Source organism: Lygodium microphyllum, chromosome 6 (assembly GCF_053477565.2).
Source record: "Lygodium microphyllum isolate KBCC chromosome 6, Lygodium_microphyllum_v1.1.10, whole genome shotgun sequence".
In the NCBI taxonomy this organism is placed as follows: Eukaryota; Viridiplantae; Streptophyta; class Polypodiopsida; order Schizaeales; family Lygodiaceae; genus Lygodium; species Lygodium microphyllum.
Window position 1 is genome coordinate 92,542,892 of NC_141140.1, and position 27,872 is coordinate 92,570,763.

Consider the following 27,872-nt stretch of genomic DNA (forward strand, 5'->3'; position numbering starts at 1 on the left):
TTAGGGCCCACCACTCGTACAAAGCATTCCTCAATCCTCCAGAAACTGCAGTTCAACGTCCTCTCGAGGCTTCAGAACTTACGTTGAGAAACCACTTTCATACTGTTCTCTGAACATTCATGAGTTGAATGATACATTGATTTCCTCACAAACTTGGGAAGTGATACCAGCAGGTACAAAACATCTGCAATCTATTTTATATTAGGTTCAACTACTTCAGAACCAAGCAAAGATAAAAGGACTTCTCAAGCAAGACACAATCCCAGTTGCTGCCTCCAACCGTTTTCTAAACTGGATGCAGTTTCAAATGGCATTAAGGACACGGAAATCATTTTACATAACAGCAGGGTGCGAATCCACATTGCTAATATATGAACCACAATGACAACCAATTATAAGCTTCTGAATGTTACAAAGCTTGGCTGAACGTGTGGCTTCACAATGGATTCGCAAACCCATATGTAAAAATAATGAAGTCAGCCCTGCATGCTTTTTCATAACAACCTGGTGTTACAACGTTGTCATCAAAGACTAGCAAAGCTCTCAAGCACCGTCGTGGGGTCTAGCCGACCGCTGTGATAACTCGAATAAACTGTTACCATTTTCTGCCGGCCTTTCCACTCTTCACCAGTTTTCAATGTGATTGGCTTCTCAATTGCAGCAGGCCCCATACATATCATATGTTTGTATTCGTCTTCACCGAAATCAGTCATAGCTTTAGCCTTTCTCTCCCATGGATTCCAAACTACTGTTAAAAGCACCAAATGTGTATAGTCAGCATGCACTTCACACCATATATATATATATATATATATAACATATACATATACATATACATATACATATACATATACATATAAAATAGACAGGCAACGGATCTTGTTCTTTTTGGGCAGAGGGGTTGGGGGTGTTCGAGGAGTAAAAATATTACCTGCATCTGGTAGCCCATCCTTTTTCATCACAAATGTCCGCTTCTTTTCATGATCAATGACTGCAATCTTTGTAGGTGTGTTTAAATAGACTTTATCAACCTGACATAAGGGGTGCTGGAGTTAAGTACAAGGAGCCCAGAAGCCCAGATAATAAGGTGCTTCAGTAAGTAGAATGAGCCAAGTCTTGACAGAACTTTAAACATAAATTTTTCACCTCAGCCTCAAAAGTTAGAGCATCTCCTTGTTCAGTGAAACGCTCACGACTCTGTAGATTGTCAAGGTAATCCAAAGTTTCTAGCCCTTCTATTCGTACCTCGCTGTGTTACAAGCAGTGCTCTGTTAGTGCAATTTCACTGTGTTGTTTATTTCTGTCAGGTCTGACCAACCCGATAAAACTACATTTTTACAAAGGATTTGCCAGAAAGCATGATCCCACTGTGAATGAGGTTGCTTACTCATTCATGCCTATGACAACTATTATGATCATTACCTTATGTCTGAGATCTGAAAGTAGGTTTGCAAAGCAATTGTGAAAGATAAAGGTTTCTTATCAGTATTGCGGACTCTTGCAGTCAAAGAAAGCTCTCCTTCAGGACCCAAAGAGACTCGAAGCCGAAACTCAAAACTGCAACAACAGCATCAGTTATAATCAGCATCCAAATTTGATTCAAATCACCATGAACAGACCTTCCAGCATGTGCACGCACACAAGCACATGGCACAAATACACTCTTGAATCCACATAACCAGACTGATTTTTGATTGTAAAAAGGAAAGCCACAAGCCTTAAACAATTTAACAGTAACCAACACATTACACCGGTGACTTTCTTCCTAGGGTACGTAGTAAGAGACCTGTACAGAGGCCATCAGATTTATACCTCCCCATAATGCCATATCAAGTAAGAGTCTGTTGCACTTAACCATTGGTTTCACCTAGGATCTAACTGATTTCTACATTGCTCTTGTGGCCACTTCTAGCAAGTGTGCATGCTTATATTCTACAGAGCTAGAGAAGGTTTTAAAAAGATGTCTAAATGCATTCAGCATGGCAGGCCTTATTTTCAACTAAAAGAAAACCTGTAAAAATGAATTATCATAACTGATGCATCTTATACAGAAGGCTCTTCTTTCGTGATCCTCAAAGAGTCCAACAAGCACGCATGTCCTGATCCTAGATAAGATCACAAGATGTACATGTGCATTGAACCAATGAGCCTGTTGTTTATCTTGAACGACAACCTTTAAATAGAGATGCCAAAACAGATGCTCCCAAAGGGCCAAATAGCCTAGATAATTAAATGAGCAAGTCTTGCATGATATGCAAAAATAATCACAAAGAAGCAAAAGCATTGGCCAATGCACTAAAACTTCAAAGATATTGCTATCCATAAGATGAACGCTAATGCACCTTGTGACCTTGCATTGACTCTTTACCATAAAGCAGATATTTTACATTAATTTCTTTTCAATTAATGGAAAATATCACTTCACAGGAAATCGAATATTTTGCCGGACATGTTTATCAATTACTAAGTCTCTCTGGGGCTAGCACATTCTCAGGGAGACAGCCATAGTACATTAGCTCTGACAGGACAAGGCAAACTGAACATGACATTTAGTAGAAACAGTTATCTCTTATTGGGCCGGCTGTGCAGGAGGGTGATCTTCATTTATTCCCCAAAGCTTGTGAGCAAAATTAATACAAGCACAATCAAACCCTTGAAGTAGAGTTGGGATGAAGCTCAGAAATCTGTTGAGCTGTTGGTGTTTGGAGACAGTTAAGGTCAATAGGTTTGTGCAGCAAAAGAAGAACAAGGAGTTGGAAATGCTTTTCTTCAAGGTCTTCGAAAACTCCTCTAAACCAGGCCAGTCAATTTTACACTTAAGAATCCAGTGGAAAGTACCGGTGACTCCAGATTTTTAAGTCTTCATCAGTGGGTCTGAGAATGAGGTCAACAATTGCCTTGTTGCTGGTAGTGGGCAAAGGAGGTGGGTCTGGATCAATACTCCATACCCTATTTCGAGCAAAACCATGTTGCTCTATTAAACCAAGGTTGCTGAACTGCAATACCGATAACCAACTTTAGGAAATAGCTAAGAAAACAGGCACAACCGAATTTAGGAAATAGCTTTGAAAACAGGCACAATCCTGACTCTGAACATTCAAAATAGACTGGCACGCACCTGTGGGAAACAAATGGGAATGCCCCCACGAATAGCTTTTGGAGGCTTGAATAATGTCTGGAGACAGAATGGAGCTTAATTAGGGGGGAAGGCGGCTGGGGAGGGGTGGGGGTGTGGAGAGAGAGAGAGAGAGAGAGAGAGAGAGAGAGAGAGAGAGAGAGAGAGACCTTACTACTGACAAAAAGTAACTCCTCTCCAAGGTCATTCTTCCATGATGTGATCTGGCCACCAAATAAATGAATCTGAACATGACAACCATTTAAAATCTTCAATAGTTTATTCAAGAACTTTAGACAGTGTAGTCAATGCATAAACAACTTTGAAAGACTCTTCACAGATCAATACGGCATGGCATATATACTGCGTGATGCTAGCCTTCATAAAAGTGAATCTTTGTTATTATCATAATTCCACAAAGTCCACTTTTCACATACATCACACCAGGTAAGATCACTCTTGGAAGCATAGAATCAAGAGCAATAACCCATTTGCCTGTTATACAGCAGTCAAGAGCCAATAAGGTGTACCGTGGTATTTGAGCATCAAAACTTAATTTTAATCTTTTGCAAGTATGTTAACATCTTCACACCAGAAATAAGCCAGTCCAAATCAAAAGTAAAATCAAGAGAGCAAGCCACACCTGTCATAGGCAGGCACCAACCTGTAAGGTGTCGATCAAAAAAGTAATGTCTATGTTTTGCTAACCATCAAAGCATAGGCATTAAAGATCTTGTTTCTCAAAAAAATCACCCTCAGCATGTAAGAGCACAATCTCCTTTTTAGAGACCTCAAAGGAGAGAGATGAACATGTAAGAGCACAATCTCCTTTTTAGAGACCTCAAAGGAGAGAGATGAGAGAAACCATCTTTGTCCAAGTAACAATTCAGAAAAGTTCAGAAAAGCACTCTTCACATCCATCTAATAAACTAGCCAACCATCGCACGCAGCCAGACTCGAGAGGAGATGAAAGGATGTGAGGCAAGCAGTGGGAGAAAATGTTTCTCTGTAATCTACTCCTTTATTCTGTCAGAATCCTTGCACCACCAGTCTAGCTTTGTATTTTTCCAAGGTGCAATTTCCTTTAAGCTCCACACAAAAATCTTTGGTCCCAATGGCTTTCTTGTGACAAGGATGCTCCATCAAGGTCCAAATCCCATTACGGTCAATACTCTCAAGCTCTTTTTCCATGGCTTATCCCATTCAGGATGCTTGACAGCTTCCTAGCCTGTATTTGGCTCTCTATAAGCTACATACTTGCCAAAACAACAGACACATAGGACATTAAGGATTGAGCCTAGCACACTATCTAGGCCAACCCAAGGAGGAATCTAGTGGAAAGATCCCCCAATCTCACATGATTTGTCGACACTAGCAAGGTGACAAGTCCTATGAAGGCTATCAAGGGCCAAGAGTGCCTATAGGTGGATCCAAAGTGCGAAGTAAATGAGGTTCAATACACACAAAAGAGGGAGCATGTCAATGATGTGTGTAGGAGATTGTCACATATCCCTCTCATTAAGAATCTATGTCTCTCTGTTGTCCAAACAAAGATCTTGTTTGTCTAAGGATCAAACAAATGATAAGCATTTGATTCAAAAGAGTATCCCACAAGAATGAGAAGCTCAGTTTAAGGCTCAAGCTAAAAGTTTACCTCGCTTGTTGTCCAATGTGTGCATGCAATCACAACAACCAAAGACTTTGAGGCGGTCGGGAAATAGGACGACGTACACACAAAAGGCCTCAAAAGGATTTGTTTAAGGAACTGTCGCAGTTGTACTAGGTTCAAAATGTACACCAAGGTGTTCACTACTTTTGACCATGGGCACTCTGCTAACTCAGCTGCAGAGAGCATGGACCATGCCATATTCTCATAAACCAGTTCCTACACTCAATTGCTCCATTCTAAGATCGAGAGTTGGTAAGAAGTAAGCTCACATTCAATGCCACACTCACATAAGAAATCAAAAATTCACATGAGACAAACTCACTACCATTGTCACTCGTTATTGTCCCTATAAAAACACCCGTGACCCATTTGGTTAGCCATTAACCTTACCCATGCAACAAAACATAGAAATGCCTCATAAATAGGCCCATATATAGTGAGAATAGTCATCCACAAGAAGAAAATAATTTTAACATCACTCAAGGATGTTGTGGATGATCTGCTCTACAAGGAATGAGGGGTGAGAATGCTCATCCACAAGAAGAAACTAATATCAATATAACCCAAGGATGTTGTGGATGATTTGCTACAAGGAATGAGGGGAACGACTCTTAGAATACTCTAGGCTCTTAGAGAAGGTTGATGCAAAAGAGGGGTTTGATGTTGTTTTCCCACTTGACAATATCTACACACATCACAAGATAGCTTCAAATGTGGGAGGCTATCAACCAAGTAGTGCCTAGACAACTCACAAAGAGAGTTGTAGGAAATGCGCCCTGATCAGTTATGCCAAAGATGCTTTATGTCAGAAAGAATTTTATCAGCAGCTAAGCCATGAATTCTATAAAACTCGAAGCCTTCAACTATTGGCTGAGATAAATTTGTGACTTCAGATAGGGGCCATTAGGTTGTACCTTGCCTTTAGTTATAACTACACCAATAGTCTCATCAATAAGTTCAATTGTGGTCTTGGTAAAGAAGACAGCTCTCGCTAGTGGGTAAAGCTGGTGGACAAAACTAAGACTTGCACCCAACAGCCAAGGTAGAAAAACATCATCTATCGTAGTAAGATATTGGTCATGGTTATTGTCAACATTAATTGTACCAACACCTTGAGCCTTGGCAAAGGAGTTGTTGCCACTTCAAATGGCTCTACCTACAAGCCTTTGCAAGACGGAGATATCTTGAATGAGCATCATATGATGTGTGGCTCCACTCTCCATAATTCACTTGATCGTCCTTGTAAGCTTTAGCCTTTTCCTTGGGTGTAAGATTGTCATAAACTAGTGGCTGCAAGTATGGAGGCACAAGAGATACCACTCTATGTTTGCATCAGCTGCACCCATGCTTGGTTTACTAGAACCAGCATCTAAACTTTGTATTCTATATTGTCCTATCCAACTCCTACAAGGCCTCCCATATGTCCTTACAAGCCTGATTGCAACCCTAGCTGCAAACCAATATTTCCATACATGCCATGTCACATCCCTTGTTGTACACCAACACAATCATTACCATTGTAATTGCTACAAACTAGGCTCTAAACCAGCACCATAAGTTCCTTGCATACCATGACTACTTGATGCATTGCCATCCATGGCCTGGAACACTGAACTACCTTTAAAATAACTTGGATGTGTAGATGGTTGTTGCATAGTTGGTTGGGTGTAAAGGCCCTTTACGTGCTCTCCCGTGTATATATTACTTCACACATGTGAACTTACCCTAGTGGGTGTAAGTGTACCATACCCTAAGTATAAATACATTCTTTAATTCTTTGTCTGTACCACACTGGTACACACCTATCCATCGACTCACTCTCGCTCTATCTCACTGTTCAACACTGTTCAGCTCTAGGTCATTGAGCTCCTCAATTAATGCTCTCTACTCTCTGCTCTCTCTCTCTATCTGCTTCCGCTGTGACTCTACAAACTGGTATCAAAGCCAATGGCTCACGCCAGCTGACAGTACAGTCGTCACCATTGTGACCAGACATAACACTCTTGCGGGCTGTTGAAGAGCGGGAAACCAGTCGACAGCACACGAGGGAGTAAAAAGTCGATAGTGACCAGCGTGACAGGTGTAGGACCCCAACGACAAGGTCGGGTACAGTCTCAATGGACTGCTATGCAATGGGCAACTAACACGTGACTGGCAACTGCTTCGCCACGGGTGACTGCAGCGTGCCGGGCTGCACAGACGAAGGACAGGTCACGCGGCCGCACAAATGACGGCCAAGTCAACGGCCCCAATTTCTTTTTTTTTTCTTTTCTTAAAATCAGGAATCTTCAGTCTGAATTATTTCCCCTCATGCGGGTGTTCATGTGAGCAAGCACAGAGCACGAATCTGTGCCAATTTGCTCCATAAAATTTGGGGCTTTTCCTAGATTTGGTGCCAGACACATGTGTCAGTGACTCCTAATCCATAAATTGCAGACATTGAGTGGACTGGTCTTAGAAATTTTGGGGATTTTCTGATGCAAGTGAATTTTTTGCTGGTTTGATTCAATTTATTGGAAATTGTGCACTCTTGGACCCCGAAATTTGGGGCTTTTGCAGAAATCGTGAAATTTCTGCAACATTAGCCCGTACTTGATGCTCGGGAAGATGTATTGATGCAATTGGAGCAGATTCACTGCAGAAATTTTGGGGCTTTCAACATTAGTGATGTATTTTGAGTCGATTTGAGACTGCAGAGTGAAATTTGCAACAGATTCACTACTGAGTGGGAGTCTTTTGAGTTTTAGATGCTTCAAATGTTGAAAAAGGGCAGCTTTTCTTGGTACATGTATTGTTGAATGCTCATTATGCAATGAAACAATGGTAAATATAGCATTTGGGTCATTGCATTTGGGAATTTTGGTGATGTAGTACTGAAGTGGGAGCTATCTTTAATGCAAAAGTATCAGTTTTGATTCATGTATATGCTGTAATCAGTACTTGAGACTGAAATTGCAGCTAAACATCTACTTCTTGGACACCTTGGAAGTACAAGAGTGTGTACTTGTTATTACAGTTCAACAACCTTGCTATTGGCTGAAAGCATTCAGCCCTTTATTGCAATTGTGTATTGCTGAAGATGGTTGGCAGTGCATCTACATCTAACACAAAGAATCTCTTTGAGATTCGAAAATTCGATGGCAATGATTTTGACCTTTGGAAAGATCGTATGCAGGGTATACTCTTTCTAAAGGATTGTGATGATGCTTTAGAAGAACATAAGCCTGTTGCTTTGTCAAATGAGGATTGGGCTAAAATGAATAAAAAGGCCATCACTTATATTAAAATGGCCGTCATAGATGATATCTTGGTTGATATAAAGGGGCTTGATACTGCCTATGTAGTTTGGGAGAAACTCAAGGCTACTTATGAGAATACAACTCCTATCAATCAGGTGCATCTCATGCGGAAGTTGGTCAACTTGAAGCTTGATGAGTTCGAGCATGCCTCAGAGCATTTGAATGCTTTCACTGGTATTTTGAGTCAGTTACAAGATGCAAGTTTGCCAGCTTTTGATCCTAAATTGAGGGCTATCTTCTTGCTCATGACCTTGCCCAATTCATGGGAAGCATTGGTTGTGTCATTGAGCAATAACCCCAACTTGACATTTGATGATGTGTGTACTTCTATTCTAAATGAAAAGATTAGACACAAGTGGGGAAAACAGTGGATCAGTCTACAATGTAAGAGGAAGAACTAAAAAAAAGATATAATGCTGCAAATAAAAACAAAAATCGCAGCAAAAGTAAGAAAAAACAGCAAGATGTAACTTGTTATCAATGTGGTCGCAAAGGGCATAAAAAGCCCGATTGCAGGTACTTTAAAAAGGAACAAGAACGCAAAAAACAGGCTAATGCAAAAGGGAAAAAGAATGACAAGGATGGCATCTCTACTGCTTAAGAGATAGAAAAAGTAAATGTGATATCTAGTCTTGTTATTGAGAAAATAGAAGATGATAAAGATGTTGATTTGCTGGTTACATTTTCAAATCCGCTTGCTATGACAGTGGAGGGCATGTATATCACTAAAACAGATGTGATAGATGCTTTGTTGTCAGCTCATGATGGTTTGTCACAATCGTGGATTGTTGACAACAGTGCTTTTCATGTAACTCCATCTCCAAAGTGTTTTTTTACTTATGCAAAAGGTAATCTTGAAAAAGTCTACCTTGGCAACAATCATGCATGTGATATTGAAGCTCTAGAAAATGGTCAGGAATTGATTCTTCATGATGTTAGGTATGTACCTGGCATCAAGAAGAGCTTGCTTTCTGTTGGGCAGCTAGACAGTAAAGATTACTTCACTACTTTTGGTGGTGGTATGTGGAAAATATAGAAAGGATCTATGCTAATCACTAGAGGTGGTAAAAAGGAGACTCTGTATTATCTCTACTGCAAGGCACTTCTTGGAAAGTTTGTTGCAATTGCTGAAGTACAGTCACACATGGAGTTATGGCACAAGCGTCTTGGACATATAAGCCAAAAGGGTTTGCAGGCACTCTCTTCACATGGAAGAGTTGATGTGAAAAACTCAAAGCTTGACTTTTGTGATGATTGTGTTCTTAGTAAACATATAAAGAGTCCATACTCTCATGGAGCCAATAAAAACTCAAAGTGATTTCTGTTATTTTTGTGTCTTTTATTGATGACCATTCTAAGAAGCTATGGGTCTACTTGCTTAAGAAAAAAAGTGAGGCATTGCATGCTTTTAAAAGGTTTTATGCATTGGTTCATACTCAAAAAGGCTTAAAGTTAAAATACATAACAACAGATAATGAGAGAGAATATGTATCTAAAGAATTCAATAAGTTTTGTGATGACAATGGGATTAAACAAGAGCTTACAGCTCCTTACAGTCCATCATCTAATGGTGTGGCTGAGTGAATAAATCGCACATTATGTGAGAAGATTAAGGAAAATGCTATCCACAGCTAATCCCTCACAATCGTTTTGGGGAGAGGCACTTAAAACCGCAGTGTATATTTGCAACTGATCTCCACATCATGCACTTGAAAGTGGTATCCCTGAAGAGGTTTGGTCTGCCAAACCTGCTTCATATGACTACTTAAAAGTCTTTGGCTGAGAATGCTATGTACATGTACTTGTTGATAGCAGGAACCAAACTTGACATGAAATCTCATAGAGGCATCTTCATGGGTTATGGAGATGAAGGTGAAATGAGCTATCGAGTTTGGGTTCCAAGCATGAAAAAGATGCTAGGCATTCGAGATGTGGTATTTAATGAGTCAAAGCTGCTGAAAAATGTCACACCTGATGACTCAAACAAAAAGAAAGTTAAATTCCAACATGATCAGTTACTTGAGCAACCATCAGCCACTAAAAATTCAGCTCCTTTTTATGCTGATTATAACAATCAACGTATCATTATTGAGCCATATGAAAATGGGCAGCAAGGGGATGTTGAACATCAGCTTGAGCACCAAAATCAGCATGCTGAAAATGAATTACAGTAGCCTGAAATTATATTACAGCAACCTGAACATGTAGTTCAGCAACCAAACAATGAGGTCATTGGCATTCCCTTGGATGTGGATCCATTACCTAATAACACAGATCATTGGGTAAGAAGGTTTACACGTGTCAGAAGACCTATAGAAAGATTTGATCCTTCTTTGGACTGCATTTTGCTCACAAATAAAGGTGAGCACTAAGCCTCTTACATATAAAGAGGCCTTATCATGTGAGTTAAAGAAAAAGTGGAAGCTAGCTATGCAGGAAAAAATGAAGTCATTGTATCATAATGATACTTGGGATTTAGTTACATTGCCCAAGGATAGAAAAGCCATTCCTAACAAATGGGTCTATAAAATCAAATGTGTGGATGGCAAACCCAAATACAAAGCCAGACTTGTGGCTAAGGGTTATACACAAAAGGAGGGCATTGATTTTCAAGAAGTGTTTTCTCCTGTTGTCAAAATGACCACTCTTCGAGTGTTATTTGCCATTGTAGCATCTATGGATCTTGAACTTGATCAAATGGATGTTAGAACTACATTTCTGCATGGTGATCTTGAAGAAGAGTTGTACATGAAACAGCCCGAAGGCTTTGTTATACATGGAAAGGAGCATTTGGTATGTAAGCTTAAGAGAAGCTTGTATGGTTTGAAACAGGCTCCTAGACAATGGTATAAAAAGTTTAATGTCTTCATGCTCTCACATGGATTTAAAAGGAGTAGTGTGGATCACTACTTATATATTAAGAAGGCTGATGATGGAAGCCTTATTATACTTGTGCTTTATGTGGATATGCTTATTGCTAGTAAGCATAAAAGCCAAATCAATACATTGAAAAGACAATTTAATTCAGCCTTTTCCATGAAGGATTTGGGTGCAACTGAACATATTTTGGGCATGCGTTTAGCACGAGATAGAGAGCAACAGCTCTTATTTCTCTCACAAGAAAAGTACATCAGCAAAGAACTTGATCGTTTTTCTATGGCTTATGCTAAGCCTCTTGGTGTACCTTTTCCACCTTATCTTAAGCTTAGCAAAGTAGATTGCCCAAAAGATGATAAGGCAGCCAGTACTATGAAGGGTGTTCCTTATGCTTCAACTTGTGATTCACTCATGTATACTATGGTTGCCACTAGACCTAACATTGCTTATGCAGTGAGAGTTGTAAGCAGGTTCATGTCAAATCCTTGCAAATCACATTGGGAAGGAGTGATGTATCTTACGATACCTTAAGGGCACACAAAGAAAATGCATTTGCTATGGCAAGGATACGCTAGATCTGCAAGGGTATTGTGATGTACACATGGCAAGTGACTTGGATACTCGCAAGTCTACTAGCGAATATATCTTTACCTCGATCGGGTGGGGCGGTTTCTTGGTGCTCTAGATTGCAAAAAATAGTAGCACTCTCTACCACTGAGGCTGAATATATTTCAGCCACTGAAGCTTCAAAAGAAGCAGTTTGGCTTGGTCGTTTGGTCAAGGATTTTGGGCTGCCCACCAAAACACCTGTACTTAGATCTGATAGCCAGAGCGTTGTATGCTAGGCTAAAAATGCCATGTTTCATGCACGTACCAAGCATATTGATGTTCAGTATCATTTTATCAAACAGGTTCTGGATGATGGTCTAGTCACCCTGACTAAGATCAAATCACAAGATAACCTTGCAGATGTTCTCACTAAAAGTCTTGCAAAGACTCCACATGAGCATTGCATCAGACTTGTGGGAGTTGGTTAAAGATTCGCTTCAGACCTTTAAGTGGGAGGTTGTTGGATATAAAGGCCCTTTACGTGATCTCCCGTGTATATATTACTTCTGTTCAATTCCTGGTCATTGAGCTCCTCGATTATTGCTCTCTGGTCTCTGCTCTCCTCTCTCTCTATTTGTTTCCGCTGCAACTCTACATAGTTGGTTGGCCAAATGCATACTCAAAATTATTCCCTTCTGCATACATACTAGCACCATGTCCATGTACAAACTATTCAACACTAGAATACGAATATCTCTTCTTGTGCTAACTGGTTGAAGGACACAAGGTCGCAACAGTCAACCCTAACACACAACTCTACACGTCAATGTGGACATCAAACAAGAGCAAGGGGATGAGAGAATAAGGAGGATTGACCGATCACAAAGAATCAATGATGGATAATGAAAGTGAGAGGATAAGCCGCCTATATATAGCAAAATTGGGGCCACAATTGATAGTAAAATGGCCAAGCCCATAATGTGGATACTCAGGACGATCTACAATGCCCAAAAAGAAATGCACTAATCTGTCCTCCATCTAAAGTGTTTAAAGCACATGAAATGACAAAGAAAGGCAAAGTCAGAGCTCCTAATGTCCTGTCTAACTCAAATTGAGGCTCATAGGTAAGAGATGACCATAGAAGACACACGTCATGTAAGTGCGGAGAAGAATGTGAGAATGACAATACTTTGAACTTAACTCAATCAATTGAGAGAGAGAGAGAGAGAGAGAGAGAGAGAGAGAGAGAGAGAAAGAGGAGTCGATACCACATTGAGAGGGAAACCGGTCCCTCCCCCTTTACAGGAATTTATTGAAACAAAATCAGGGGTACCAAGTGCTTGAACCATATATAAATGGCTGATTTGTTGCAATTCTAAAAATTAGGGTTTTAAAACCTTAATTTTGCAAACTCGGGCAGCAAACTAATTTTCTTCTTTAGTGCTTGGTTAGATCAAGCTGAGTAGAAAATGCTTCTTGGATGAGAGAGAGATAGAAGAACACAAAGCATGTGGCTGAAATTTCAACATAAGAGCTTATTCCAAATGAAGAGAGAGATCTCTAATATATAGGTGTGGGCTTGGATGCTCAAAAGTGAAAAGTAGAGGCTACAAATGATAAGTGTTTGCTAAAAATAACAAGTGTAGAGACACTTGTCTCTTCAAAACGACACATATCCTCTTCCAGATGCCATATGTCACTTTTCTAGAGAAAGAAACTTCCAAACCTTCTACTCTAAACATCTCTCAAATGGTTAAACTTTTGAGATAGCTGCTGAAGACAAAATTGTTCCTTGCGAGATTCCGAACCCCTTGACACGAACACAATTTCCATTTGAGCAATTTCCAAAAATAATAACCTCCTACATTTTAGGAGCTGTCAAATAGCTTCTAGAAAGCTTCATTATATAGGTTCACTAGTTCATGGTTTGTTTCTTCGAGCATGAGCATCTAGTTTCACTTTCTGAAACCACTCACTATATGGGCTTCTAATCAATGTGACTATCTAAGTGTAAAAGTCTTAGTTATTTGAGCTTTCTAATCAATCTGACCGCTCGACTAAACTTTTAATTTCTCTTGGACATCTCGTCAATGACGATCTAAGTATAATTATAAGGCGTTCTGACCATTGGCCACCCTTAAATAGAAAGATAACCATTTATTCATATCTTGAAACACTTAAATAATATAAATCAGATTTCAAAGTACATGAGCATCAAATTAATTGATATACAAAAGATTTGTTACATGTTGACTCACACCCTCTCTGAGATCCTAGATATGGTTGAAGGCCAAAGAAGATCCGAATCCAAGGGTAGTAAGAAGGGTGTCAATGTCAATAAAGTCCATTGATAGAGATGAAAATTCTATCCAACCAAAGGCCAACACAAGCTAAAACCAACCTCCCTTCTTGGCAAGGGTAGTAATGACTTGATTAAAGTTGAATAATGCTAGAAAATGGGATTACAAGGTTACCACTTGGCAAAACTTGCCCGTGCAAGTGGGAAAAACGTTTTTGGGGGTTGGTGAAAGTCTATTTCAATCATTGTAAAAAAGAAGAAGGTTGTTAGAGAGTAAGAAGATGCTACTGATGTGATTTGCAGCCACTAGGGATCAGTCCTACAACAAGTGACAGCAGTTTGGAGACCTCCAAGTGCAGGTAATAATAGCCCAAGGTCCTTTTGGTGCAGATGACAGTATCTAGGAGGGAATAGAAATACCTTTTATAGTGGTTCTAAGCTGTAGCTAACAATTTCCATGGCTATTTAAGCACGGTGGCATCAATTTCTCAATCTTTTTGGTAATGAAATTCTGAAATCTCTCTCTCTAGCATTCTCTCTCATCCACCTACCATCTCTCAAGTTATCTCAGTAGAATTCAGCCATTCGTGTCATCAAAAGTGGAGATATTGGAAAATCTCTGCCGTAAACCCTAATTTTAGGGCAGAAATTAGGGTTCGACAATTACCTTGGGATGCATGTTTAAAATTAAGGGCCTATGACTTGAATTCCAACAATTGAAATTGAGGAATTTCAAGGAGATTCAAGAGGCAAGCCAGTCAATATGAGATTTGAAATTAAATGTGTCTTTCGAGGAGTAGGGTGAAAGCCAATCCGTGAGCAAACTAAGGGGCAAATTGGTTTGGAGACTTGTTGGTCAGATTTGATAGCAAGTAGCATTTGGATTAACAAAGGAGGTGAGAGGATCTTAGTTGTACTCTATTCATTTGCAATAAAAGTTAATGAAATATCTCAAGGGGCATCACCAATAAGCTATCCATTGTCCAAGGTTAAAATGATAAAGTGTACATTTCAATTTATGTGAATTAAAGACTTGTCGTAAATTAATTTTTACAATTGTTAATAATTATTCTAGTACTTAGAAAATTAATTTCACCAACCAATAATTAAAATGACTAGGCCAATTTGTCTTTCAAGTATCCTTGAGCAACTATTAGCCCCTAGATTGACATTAATTAATAATTATTAGTCTCTAATGTTACCACTAACGTTAGTGGCCAATAAATTGGTATAGGCCAAAATCTAACAACGAGCACGACCTAGTACCTATCAAGCATAACTTACTACAACTTTTTTCTTTGGCACCAACTTATATCTCGAGGTTCTGGGTCCCACATTGTAAAATAATTTACTTGCACCTCACATGTGCAAGTCACATTTTCACATTTGATTAACTTTTAATCAAATGTTAAGCAAAGCAATAAAATTTCACATCCTTGTGACACAGGCCAAGTGAAACATAGAGGCCTCAAATAGATCACGCCTAGAAACTCCAATCAATGATGGATAAGCCAAGCCTCAAACCTAACTGTGAGACGATAGCGAGAAACTATCAACGGCGCTATAACATGCATAGAAATAATGGAGACCCAAGGACCAAGCAATAGGATATGGTGGCTCCATGACAAACAAAAGAGGTTGCCGCATAAATGAAATGCCTAAAGTAGTTTGTAAGCCCTGAAGAAGATCCTCACAATCCTAGAAATACTCCTCTGAAACACAGAGGGCTAAGAAATCCATAACCGTACCACTAATATTGTCCCCTTTTGAAAGGGACGGGAGATACAAGGGAACCACCAACAAAGGAGATGGTGAGGATGGGACAGAACCTATGGGATAAATAGTGCATAACTTAAATAGGTGCAACAATGGAAATATGTCTCGAAGGGCAGTGCACAATGGAAGAGGAATGGAGCATTTATAGCCCCATCTCCTACCAACCTATCAGAATAGTGGCTCTTGTAGAAGAATCCTCACCAAAGATGTCTTGCTTGATGAAGATAACTGGAGTCTAGCAAGGCCATGATTGAGACAACTGGAAAGCCCAAGTTTGAAACATGTAGGACTTCTAAAATAGAGCTCCGTGGATAGTTAGACAATAGCAAAAGGTGCCAATACCACTAATAGGCACCGACGAGATGTCAACAACAGTGACTATACCCTCAAATGGACAAAGATCCTGCAACAAATCTCCTCAAGGAGTTGTCTGACTTGAAGCACCATTGTCAATAAGCAAAGGCTCTCTGAAGATGAGGCAACCACTAAAGAAGGCTCCTCCATCTCATGGTTATGAAGGAACACGGAATCATGAGTAACCATGAGAGTGTGCAAAGTAAGAAGGAACATGAACACAGAGAGAAGAAGGCAGTAGGAAGAAGAAGATATAAAGAAAACTGCACACACTGAAATAAATGCTCAATACAATCGAAAGAACTTATCAATCCCTGCATGCAACTTGAGGCGTCAGTAAAGGCCCTAGATCATGCTATAAATGATGATAGCAACAACAACACTAGAGATAGAAGAGAATGGCCAAAGTCAAAGGAGAAACCTGCAAAAGATGATGGCCAAAGTGAGAAGAGACCAGCTATAAATAGGTGAAGTCCACCAAATCTAGCTAACTTGCACCAATGAGCCTAAGCAGGAGTTTTCATGAAAGAAGACATAAAGCCACCACGAGAGATGTTCGACTGAGTGTGAACTAACTAGATCAAAGAGCCAATGAGGCACCTGTAACAACTGGCATCACTAAGGGGATCTTCCACTCCCAAAAGCTTGGACTTGGGGTCCATGCAGCAAGAAATAGGTGACACTTGGCCATAACAAACTCCGAAAGAAGCTCGGAGATGTACCTATGCTAGTAAATTAAAATGCTCTATGCCATCTAATAGATCTCCAATCCAAGGAAGAAGTATAATCCCAAGATCTGTCATGTTGAGCTTCAGCCTTCTAGCCCAAGATCTACGGAGTACGATCAACCTCCAGTGTATCGCTCCTTGTAATAATGAGATCATCAACATACAAGATGACCAAGACACATCTATCCTTCACAACCTAGCAATAAAGGTTGGGGTCATGATCCGATCAATGGAGGCCACTGTCCAAGAAGAATCGATCAATCCACTCATACCAAGCCCTAGGAGCTTGCTTCAAGCCACAGAGGACCTTTTGCAAGCTGTAAGCATAGTCCTCCTTCCCTTGCACAAGAAAACCAAGCAGCTATGAGATGTAAATCTCCTCCTCCAAGATGCCATTCAAAAAGGCCGACTTCACGTCCATCTAATAAAGGGGCCAATGATGATAGGCAACAAACGACAAGATAACTCAAATAGTCGACATCTGAGGAATCGGTACAAAAGTTTCAAAATAATCCAAACCTGCCCATTGAGAAAATCCCTTGGTAACAAGCCATGCCTTATGCTTGTCCAAGGTCCCATCTGCAAGATACTTGGTCTTGAAGACCCACTTCACACCAATCACCTTCCGCTTCTTCGATTGAGGAACCAACTCCCAAGTGTGGTTCTGCTCAAAAGAATCAAACTTAGCTTGTATAGCACTCCACCAAACATCTTGTGCAAGAGCCTCATCAACTATAGTGGGCTCGTGGTCCCGAAGAATCTAAGACATAAGAGCATAGTTCACATAGAGTGAACTATCCCGTCAAGCCTGGATCCTAGCTGACCTACGTGGCTCAAGAGGCGTCTCAAGGAACTGAGTAATCCCTAAATCCTACATGAGATGTCCCATCGGGCCAGGATCCTAGCTGTGACCTGCATGGGTCAAGAGGCGTCTCAAGAAGCCTCTGGTACTTGTAATGCACCTCTTTGTGGGAGAGACGACTCCTCACTAAGGAAAGGTGGATCCTCCTCACCCAATGAAGAACACTCCCCCTTTGACGGCTCAATCCCCCCCGAGGAAACCTAAGGAGATGGGGAAGGAGTAGAAATACTTAATAACAAAGTAGTGGATGAAACCCCCCTTTGATGTTACTATGGTCTAGGGATTCGAAGGTAGTGCCCACCTCTCTAAGATGCTCATCATGCTCCAAGACTAGCAGTGAAAGTTTCTCCCAAAGAAGTGTATTGCAGATCCTTGAAGTCACTAGGCTGGTGTAGAAGACATCATACTTAAAATATGGTAGCTAAGCTAATAGAATCATGGCCATATCCTCCAAAAATATCATCCTCCCAAGGGACACAAGCTCATGCCACATATCCTCCCATTTGTTGATGTGATCCTTTATAGAAGAAGAGTCATCAACACCAAGCATCCGAAGCTTCTTTTGCAAGGAGACCCTGTGGACAAATGTCTTTTGATGGTAAAGAGACACAAGCTTCTTCCACACCTCTGCTACAGTCTTCAATCTGCAAACATGAACCATGACAATATCTTGTAAACTCATAAAGAGAAAGGATTTGGCTCGAGAGTTAAGCCGATCCCAAAGGGCTCCACGATCTATTGATGACCCATATGTGGGATCTTCCACAAGCTAGGAAACAAGGAGAGAATTAAACTCCCAAAGGTCGAAGGTGTCGAGAATGCACTCCACCTTACACAACCATAGAGAATAGTTGGGATCATCCAACTTTTCTTCTTTGGGCAAAGAAGAAAGCATGGACACCTATATAACGAGTACCATGTAAGGCATCTTAAGGCCAATAGGCCAAGTCTTATGGGAAACATGAAGGGAGGGAGAAGGAGAGGGGTGCTCCAAACAAGGAGTCCAAACGGGGGACTCTAACCTCTGATAATCTCACCATCTCTCAAAGGAATGATGAGACACCTCATCCTTTGAGTCAATAAAGCTGAAAAACTGGTGTTGAGACATCTTCAAGAACCTAGAAAAATCTGTGTTTAGCTGGCAACAACACAGGAATAGGAGGAAATAAGCTACAAAAGTGTAGATGTGCTGCCTAAGGAAAACATGTTGTCTCCTGCTGCAAAAGTTGTTGTCGACTAGAGAAGATTGTCACCAATGTGCGTCTGCAGTCAAAAGGCCATTGTGAGCAAATGCAAGGGCTGATGCCCGTGTTTTGCGCCTGGGTGGTCTCCGTTAGATAGACTGCACTGTGTCCTCTCTTAGGTGATGATACCATGTGAGAGCGTGCAACGGAAAAAGGAACACAAACACAGAGAGAAGAAGACAACAAGAAGATGAAAGAAGAAAGAAATCTGCACTGACTGAATACAAATAGAAGGATTGATCAGTCCCTGCACACAACTTGAGGCGTCAGTGAGGGCACTAGATCTAGCTGGAAATGATGACAGCAGCAACAGCATTGGAGACGGAGGAGTGTACCCGGAGTGGGAGAAGTAACCTGCAAAGAGGGGAGGGACCAGATATAAATAGCTGAAGTCTCCCAAATCTAGATGGCCTGCATAAATATGCCATAAATATGGCCAACCAGCTGAAATAGGCCATAGGACTGCAACAAATGCAGTCTGACTACATGGAAAAATGCCATAAATAATGTCATGGCATGCTGGACAGTCTGTGACCAGCAAGAGGTGTAAACTAACTGACTAGCATAGGGAAAGGGCCTAAAATAGGAAAAATGCATGCCAAAATGGTAGAGCTCCCATGTCTCCATCAAACTCTAACAAGAGCTCACAAATGGGAGATGATAGACTAACAACACTAAAAGTGAGAGATTAATTGAACAAGCTTCCCAAGTATAGTTGTTGCAAACAAATTGACCAATGCTACAAGGAGAAAGGGAACCAGCAAGAGAAACAACATACAAACTATGTAGCTGACACTCCTTACATCAACAACAAAGAGGATGAGCCAATATCGAACATAGACGAGGTAATGACAATCATTGTTAAATCATTCTCTTAAATTATGAACAACATTATCACTATGTCTTCTAAAATAAAAATACATTAATAAAAACTAAAATAGATAAAAATTTAATTGGAACTATGGCACTCGCGATGCACATGCATGTGCAAAGACCTTTTCATCACATATAGAACAAACAGTGTGTACTCATTGTGTGGTACTCTACCCTGAATCTAAATGCAAAATGATTTGTACTTTTTTTAGCATTTTTGTCTTCTAAATTCTCAAAGGAGTTACATCTTTCGAATAAGATTAGCAATCGTTTCCCATGACCTTTAAATCAAGTTTGAGAGCCGTACTCGGACTTTGGGCCCTTGCTCATATGCATTGTGCCTTTTGTTGAGCAAAAAAAGTATTACCCTCTAATTAGCTCTTTAAAACAGCCCCAAAACAGTAAATTACCAAAAGTTTCATAAAACAAGGAGTAGTTCTAATCCCATCCTTGTCTTGCAGGTTTCAGCCACCATCAACCCTCTTACTATCCAGCCCCCAGCAACTGCTACTACATGGTCTACAGCTATCACCCAACCTCCCACCACTACCAATGATCAGCTTTCATCATCTACGTCAGGTCGCTTTTGTGTTTTCAGCACTTTTCTTCATCAGCCTCTGCTCCGACCAATGGTTACTGCACTCAAGATCCATCTCCGATGGACGATACACATCGACACATCCCTCAACCTACTCCCACAAGAGCCACCGGCTGTTGCAGAGCTCTACCCTTAAGCATCTTGTACATTCTTTCCTTCATTTACAGCATTGAATTATTCACTTCAGAGTTCTCTTTTTTCTCCGTTTGTGTTTGTGTTTTTGTGTTTTGCGTTAAGGATTTGAGTTTTACACATCACTATTTGAGTCTCTATGTATCAAACATGGCCATTCCTGTGGAAATTGTGGGACCTTAGTTTTGTACGAGGTACATGAATGATATGTAATCGATCCATAATGTCTCAGACACCTTCTTGGGGCTCCCACAATGTCTTATCAGGTCTCTCTATCATTGGAGGCCCTAAGGAGATATTATGGACTCTAAGAAAGACAACACCCCACCTTCAACTTCACCTTCTTTTTATTCTCCTATTCCAAATTTTAGTCACATCACATAGTAGGTGTCATGAAGACATGTATTTTTGAAACCTCACTTAACATGTGGATTAATTTTTAATCACATGATTAAGTAAATGTTGCACATGTGAGGTGCAACTAGGGTTAAAGTAAATTTACAAGCCCGAGACCCGAAGAAATTACGAGATTTTGAAGGCAAAAGTTGCTATAAGTTATGCTGCACAAGTACTTGGTGGTATCTGGCGCCAGTTGTTGGCCTAGGTCATCCATTTAGCCATAAGTGTCAGTTGGTGATACTAGAGAAGTGGTGTTTAATAGTACCTAACACCAAACTGATGGTCAAAGATGGCGTAGAGACACTTGGGATTGGAAGTTGCCTAGCCAATTTAAATATTGACCAATCAAATTATTTTTCAAGGAACCAAAATAATTATTAGAATAATTTTTCAGTATTTAAAGGCTGAAAATTAATATTTAATTATGAAAAATGCTGAAAAAACCATTTGGGAAGGCTACCACTTGTCAAAAATGCCCATGCAAGACTGAAAAACGTCTTTAGAGACTAGAGAGAGGAATTTTTATAAATTCAGCCTGCAAGAGAGAAGGAGGGGAGACTGCTGGTCTGATTTGCAGCCATTGGAGGACCTTCTGAGGCTGCCAAGGGCAAGAGAAGACCAATCAACAGCAATAGACAGCATCTACAGGCTATTGAGACAGGGCAACAGCAGTAAATGACTGATTTTCTTCAGTTCTTTGCATCTACAAGCTGTTGTGACGGGCAAGGCAGCAGCTGCATTTGACTAATTTTCAATCATTCTTCACGACAAAACTCTGAATTTTCTCTCTATAGCTTTCCCTCTCATCTCCCAGCCATTTCACAACCTTGCTTTGAAGATCTCAACATTTGGACCCTTGGAGGCTGAGAAATTTCAGATTTCTATGCTGTAAATCCTAATCTGTAGCAAAAATTAAGATTTAGTAGCAGCCTCGAGAAGTGTGCCAAAAATTGGAAGCTCCAAGACTTGGATTCAACAGGGCTGAAGCTGTTTTTAGTCTATTCAAGTGGAGGGACCAACAAATAATTGAATTTAGGGCATTTTCCATCTCCATCAAAGCAAGTGAAGGCAATTGATTGCCCGAATCAAGGGGCAAATCGGATTAAAGACTTACTGGTGATTTTGAACAGCAAAGGGAGTTGGAATACCGAAAGGGATTGGGAGAATCCCATTGTAAATCAATTTCTTTTTCAATAAAGCTAAAGAAATACCGAAAGGGGCGCCAATTTCGCAGCCAATCGGGTGTGCATTGTCCAAGATCAGTAGGTAAATTTGTATTTTCAAATTTGCATTAAATGTTTGCTATTGTAATTAAGTTGTAATCAAGGATTTACCACCCATCCACGAAAGGAAGGCTGGTTACAGTAGGAGTTCGAAGAGTACTTGTGCATCACATATAGTTGAGCTTACACCCCTCCTACTAGCTTTGCTACTTCATTCGGACCGTTTGGTGAGACTGACCATTCTCTGATCATGGAGGACATAAGACATTTAGGACGATTGGCGACTCATCTTCTTCATCTTAGCCATGCCCAATGTCATGCTCATACAACCCCTTTGAGTTGTATGAATCAAAACCCTCTCCTCTTTCTCCTTTTGGTGTGCAGGATCTAAGATGATTTTCAGTATGTAAACTTCAATAGAGGAGGCTCTCGAAGCAAACATCCTTCATCAGTTATATCTACATCTTTTGTTTCATTTGGGCATATAAACCAATCTTCTCAAATCCTTCCCATCCCATCCACTTCTAATCCACACCTCAATTTCTTCTCTTCTTCATTCCAAAACCTCAGATTGCACTCCACTTCCGCATCTAGCATACTAGGGGTTGGAACCTCCATCTCCGCTCCAAGCACTTTCTCTTTCTTCACACCATATTCTACCTACCCTTACTTCACTACCTCTTTGCACCACATTACATCATTAGGGGGAATGCCACCCTTTAACACATTGCCTCCCACATTTCCGCAAATGAGCATATCCTTTTACTCTCGAACGATGATGATGGATATACCCCTCACTTCCCCCAGACACTCACATCCTCATCTACCGGCCTCTCAAACACAGGTTTTCATCCTCTGCTTATGGTGCGCTATTACAAACTCCATAGGTCACTCCTACATAGTGATTTTCATCCTTTGCCCCACGTGTCCCTATTCCTCCTCCACATGCTACTCATGGAGTCACCATGCCCATGCTTAGTCAATCCATTCCCACTTTTCGATCCATTGTGTACACTTTCCGCATGCATGGTAGGCACTCTGGGATTCCTTCTAAAGTGTATTCCACTCCCCATCCTATCCACCCTACCCCCATTACGCACCTTATACATGTCCAAGCACTACCACTCCTATCGCAACGGCCAAGAATGCCTTCACGAATAAGACTCGTTTTAGCAGGTCAAATTTCACCACTTGGTCGAACTTCATGCAACAAGTACTTGAATCTCAAAGAATTTGGTACCTAGTAATTAGTCTTCAACCTATGCTAGACCCTCAACTAGCTCACCTTGAGCACATCTGTCAATGAAGAGCCTGCAATACCATAGCCAATGTTGAGTTAATGCAAGGGCTGCTTACTAAGTTTCACTCTCAGTTATACAACATTTTCCCCTTGTATTTGAGCATTGGAGTCATCTCATTGACTACTATGTGGTGAGAGATCGCACTCGACGTAGCAATCTTGACTTTGCGCTTCAACAATTTTCCATTAAGAAAGGGGATGATTTAAAAGTCAAGTTACTTGAATATCGATAGTTACTGAGTTTACCACTTCTGGCTCACCAAACTCAAAGAACAATCAAATTACATTCTTTTTAAACAAGTTTTCTGAAAAGTAATTGCCCTAATTGCCCACCTTCTGTGAGTTCAAGTGTCAGTTCTTGCATTACACAAGGTTGCACGATCAAGTACACAAGAAATTCTTCACTAACTCTTGTTCAGAGAGGGGTCGAGTTGCCTTTTCTTCACAAGGGAAACCTAGCAATGGCAAGAACTCACAAGACGTGATGTCACGAGGACGTGAAAATTTGATGCTTTGCTTATGTTTAATTGGCATTTGATTAAAGGATTAATCAAATGTGCAATTAAAAGATACACATGTGAGATGCAAGCTACTTTTTCACAGTTGAAGGCCGAAGGACCCTGTGAAAAAGATGGGTGTCAAAGGCAAAAGTTGTAACAAGTTACACTTGTTAGATTCTAGGTGAATTTTGGTGTCGCTTTGCCCCTAGGACCATTAATTAGCCATTAAGTGTCAGTGGTGACACTAGGGACTAGGCATTAATTAATGGATTAATGCTTGTCCAAGGGTCAATTAATACATGGGACCACTTTGGGTTGCAAATGGCCTAGCCAATTAATTTTTGGATGGGCAAGGTCAATTTTTTGGGCATGGATTAAGGGCTAAATTAAATGGCTGGAAATTGCTGAAAATGGATTAAATGGCTGGAAATTGCTGAAAATGGATTAAGAAAGCTGCCACTTGGCAAAACTTTCCCATGCAAGTGGAGGAAAGGTTAAATAGGACTGAAGGGAGAGAGAAATCTCGTTTTTTCATTTTGGAGCTGTTGGGAAGAGGTGTTGAACTGTTGTTGTCAACTTTTGGGGCCATTTCCCAGCCATTAGAGACCATTTTGGTGATGGAGATTGCATATTCTTGACCTTGGGAAGTTGGCAATTGCTGCTGATGCACTTTCTCCTAAAGATCACAGTCTCTGATGCTCCTATTGTTGATGCATCCGTTTGGGGCTGGTACAGCAGGGCAGCAGCTGATTTTGATCAATTCTTTGCGACAAATCTCAAAATTTTCTCTCTCTACAGCATTCTGTCATCTCCTTCAGCCTATGCTCAGCCATTCTCAGCCATTTGGAGGAGATTTCAGCCATTTTTGGTGGGCTGATTTGTAATTTCTACAGTAAACCCTAATTTATAGCAAAAATTAGAGTTTACCGGCCACCTTGGGATCCGTGCCAGAGATTGAAGGCTCAAGGACTGAAATCAACAGCTGATAATTGAAGATTATCAAGGGATTTCAGGAGCCAGCCCATCCCAAATTGATTTGGGGCAGCATTTGGCCAGCCAAGGGTCAAATTGGAGAAGAAGTCCTGGGTGAATCAAGGGGCAAATGACCCAAAAGGTTTGCTGGTCATTTATGACAGCAACAGCAATTGGTTAGCAGGAGGAGATTGAAGAATCTCGAGTTGTACTCCTTCCAATTGAATGAAAGCTAAAGAAATACCACAAGGGGCGCCAATTTTGGGGCCAACAGGGTGTCTACTGTCCAAGAATGTTATGGTAAAGTGTGTATTTCATTTTATGTGCATTTATTTATTGATGTAATTAACTCTTAAATCAGGTTATCACCACCCATTCCAAGAAGGAAGGCTGGTTTCATGTGAAGGCAAGCCAAAACAAGGATTACACCCCTTCCTCTGATAGAAACAAAGAAACAAAACCCGTCTAGCAATAACTCCCTGAGAAAAATAGATTTTGCACACATTGCCAAAGATCAAGCCATGTGGACGAGGAGTATCATACTAAGGCCCAAGGTCTTTCTCCTAAGAAACCTCAATAGACCATTACCATGGCTTCCACTCCTATTGAACAGTACATGTGGACTATCTACATGCCACATCCGCGTATCTGTTAGCAGATTAGTCAGCTCATGGTTGAGTCTGGACTTGTGGTTCAGCAGGCTGGGTATAGAGACATTTTAGGCATTTTATTTGCCATTATTTATTGTGGATTGGCATTATTTGCAGCCAGTCAGCCAGCATTTTATGTTGGCCGACCTTTAAATGCTGGCCGACCTGTCATATTTTAGGTATTTATTTGGCCTATTTATTGTCAGCCTCCCTCCTCCACATTCATTCATCACTGGACAGTTCTTGGAGAGAGAGAGCAGGTGCCAGTGCCTCTAGCATTTCTCAGATTACCATTGGTGCAATCAATTCTCTTGGGGGTACTCTCGGAGGGCATTATTCATTGTTCCTATCACTCAGTGGACATTTTCAATATACATAATGTACGGCTAGTTTGTCAAGCAAACGATGATGCCATGTGGCAGCTTGAGAACTGATCACTCATTATTTTATTCATTTGTGCAGCAATTGGCAAATTTTTTATCAAGTCGACCAGTTTTTTGTTGGCCAACCGCATTATTTTCTTGCATTATTTCCTCCTATTTAGGTCGAATTGACAACCTGCTCTCCTCACTTGCTTTACACTTGCCGGTGGGAGAGAGATGACTTGAGGAGATACATGTATAGCCTTGTATATCTGCCCTCTTCATTTCAGCATTCATTGACTGCAGATTTCTTCGTTTTTGTCTCTTTTTCTCTCTCCCTCTCTCGTGTTCAATTTTCTTTCAGTCTTGTCCATACACTTCCACATTCACTGCACTCTGACAACTGCAGCATGAAAATGCAAAAGATCGAAGGCTGCAAACAACAAGCAGGGAATACCCAAAAACTAGTCGCCTAGGCTCCAACAAACAGATGAAAGCAGATCAGCACTAGAAAACTATGAGGGTAGTTTGTCCACATTATAAAACAACACCAAGAGCCCGAACATAAACGTCGGAAGTCGGTGTTGCGATGGAAGCGTAGAAGATTGCATAGCACAAGAGAAAAAACAAAATAGAAGAACACAAGAACGGTGAACAGGGAGAACTCAGAGATATGCTTGGGAAATGGAATCCATATACCAAACATGAGACAATCACATACAACAATGAGTCATTGGTTGTGTGGGCAATAGCACCAGCTCCGACTCCCTGTCTCCAATAGGGGCTCCACTGGAATTTGCAAGTGATGAATGATACACTCTGAGGAGGAAGGAGCCGAATATATAGGTAGGCAATAAATAATGCCATCAATGCATCAGGTCAATCACCCATAAATGCCAAAATCACCATAACAAGGACAAATTAAAAGTGCCTAAAATATCTAATATGCCCACCCCACTAAACCACATGCCCAAACTCACTCATGAGCTAACATTTTAAGTGCCTCTCATATCTGCCTTAGGACTTCCATGTATCCATCTTGGGGTATAAGGTAGAAGCTCTAGAGAGTGTCAACTTCCCCTTTTGCCATGGAAGATGATTGAGGGTAACACTCCCTCAGGGTCTATTAGGATGGAGAGCTAGGATCAGCAAGGGGAGGCACTACCAGCAGTGCTTTTGTGATGAAGGAAGAGACATCTTTGAATGCCTCCAGCCGTAGAGGGATCATATGTTCATAGGTTAGCTGTCATTTTATATCCTGCAGGTTACAAGGAGAGGGAGACCTGATATTGTTTAAGGTCATGTCAATCAATCAACGGCTGCTATCCAATAGATGTGTGAGAAAACCGTGATTGATAATGGAGCTGGCAAATGCATTTATGGATCTAGTCAATCTTCTCTTTTGAGAAGGGGGAGAGACACAATGGGGAGGTGCCTAGCAGGGAATAACTTTGATCTGTAAGCCTTCAGCAACCAAGCTAATATCACCATGTCAACTCGTGAGGTAGTCATTCAGAATATCTCTTATGGATAAAACCTCCTTGCTCATCGGCACCACAATGCTGTTTTAATAATATTGATATAAACACTGACATGAAGATCATTGGCACAAAGAGCACCTGTGCTGAGAAACCTCGATGGTCTTTCAAGTTCACCACATCCAGTCCATAGCTATCCTTGCCAAATTCCACAGACGGCAGCTTCGATTGGCTCACCGCTTCGTCTGCCAATGGCTCGCTCATCATAGAAGGGAGATCCACTTCTCGCGTTTGGTTTCTCCGATCATAGCACTGCTGTGCGTGCTCCAATGGCAGCGATCAAGGTGAGGAATGGGACAGAAAACGCAGGCCAGTTCAGGCAAAGGAAGCTGCTTGGTTGTAGCAGGAAGGCGAGGAGGCGCAATGGTAGAGAGAGAGAGAGAGAGAGAGAGAAAAGGCTTATGAGAGGATGGAAGCGAAAGGAAAACCAAAATTCACGAATCTGGATCTATGCTGAGGTCGTGCAGACATCAAAGAGAGAGAGTGTGTGTGCGCCCGCGCGCCCCTGAGTAGAGAGAGAGAGAGGGGATGAGAAGAAATGTCAAACAGGGTC

The 27,872-nt window shown here is 40.9% G+C and overlaps 1 protein-coding gene across 1 annotated transcript; it reads right to left on the reverse strand.

The window, feature by feature from the left end:
- Positions 1–282: 282 nt before the first annotated feature.
- On the reverse strand, positions 283–27,872 carry LOC148034808 (putative glucose-6-phosphate 1-epimerase). The gene is made up of 8 exons (XM_087679782.1): positions 27,401–27,872; positions 3,286–3,360; positions 3,119–3,175; positions 2,839–2,996; positions 1,423–1,557; positions 1,147–1,249; positions 932–1,031; positions 283–748 (listed from the first exon to the last, which is right to left on the reverse strand). The coding sequence occupies exons 1-8, from the start codon at positions 27,524–27,526 to the stop codon at positions 525–527; spliced, it is 978 nt and encodes a 325-aa protein (XP_087535908.1). The 5' UTR covers positions 27,527–27,872; the 3' UTR covers positions 283–524.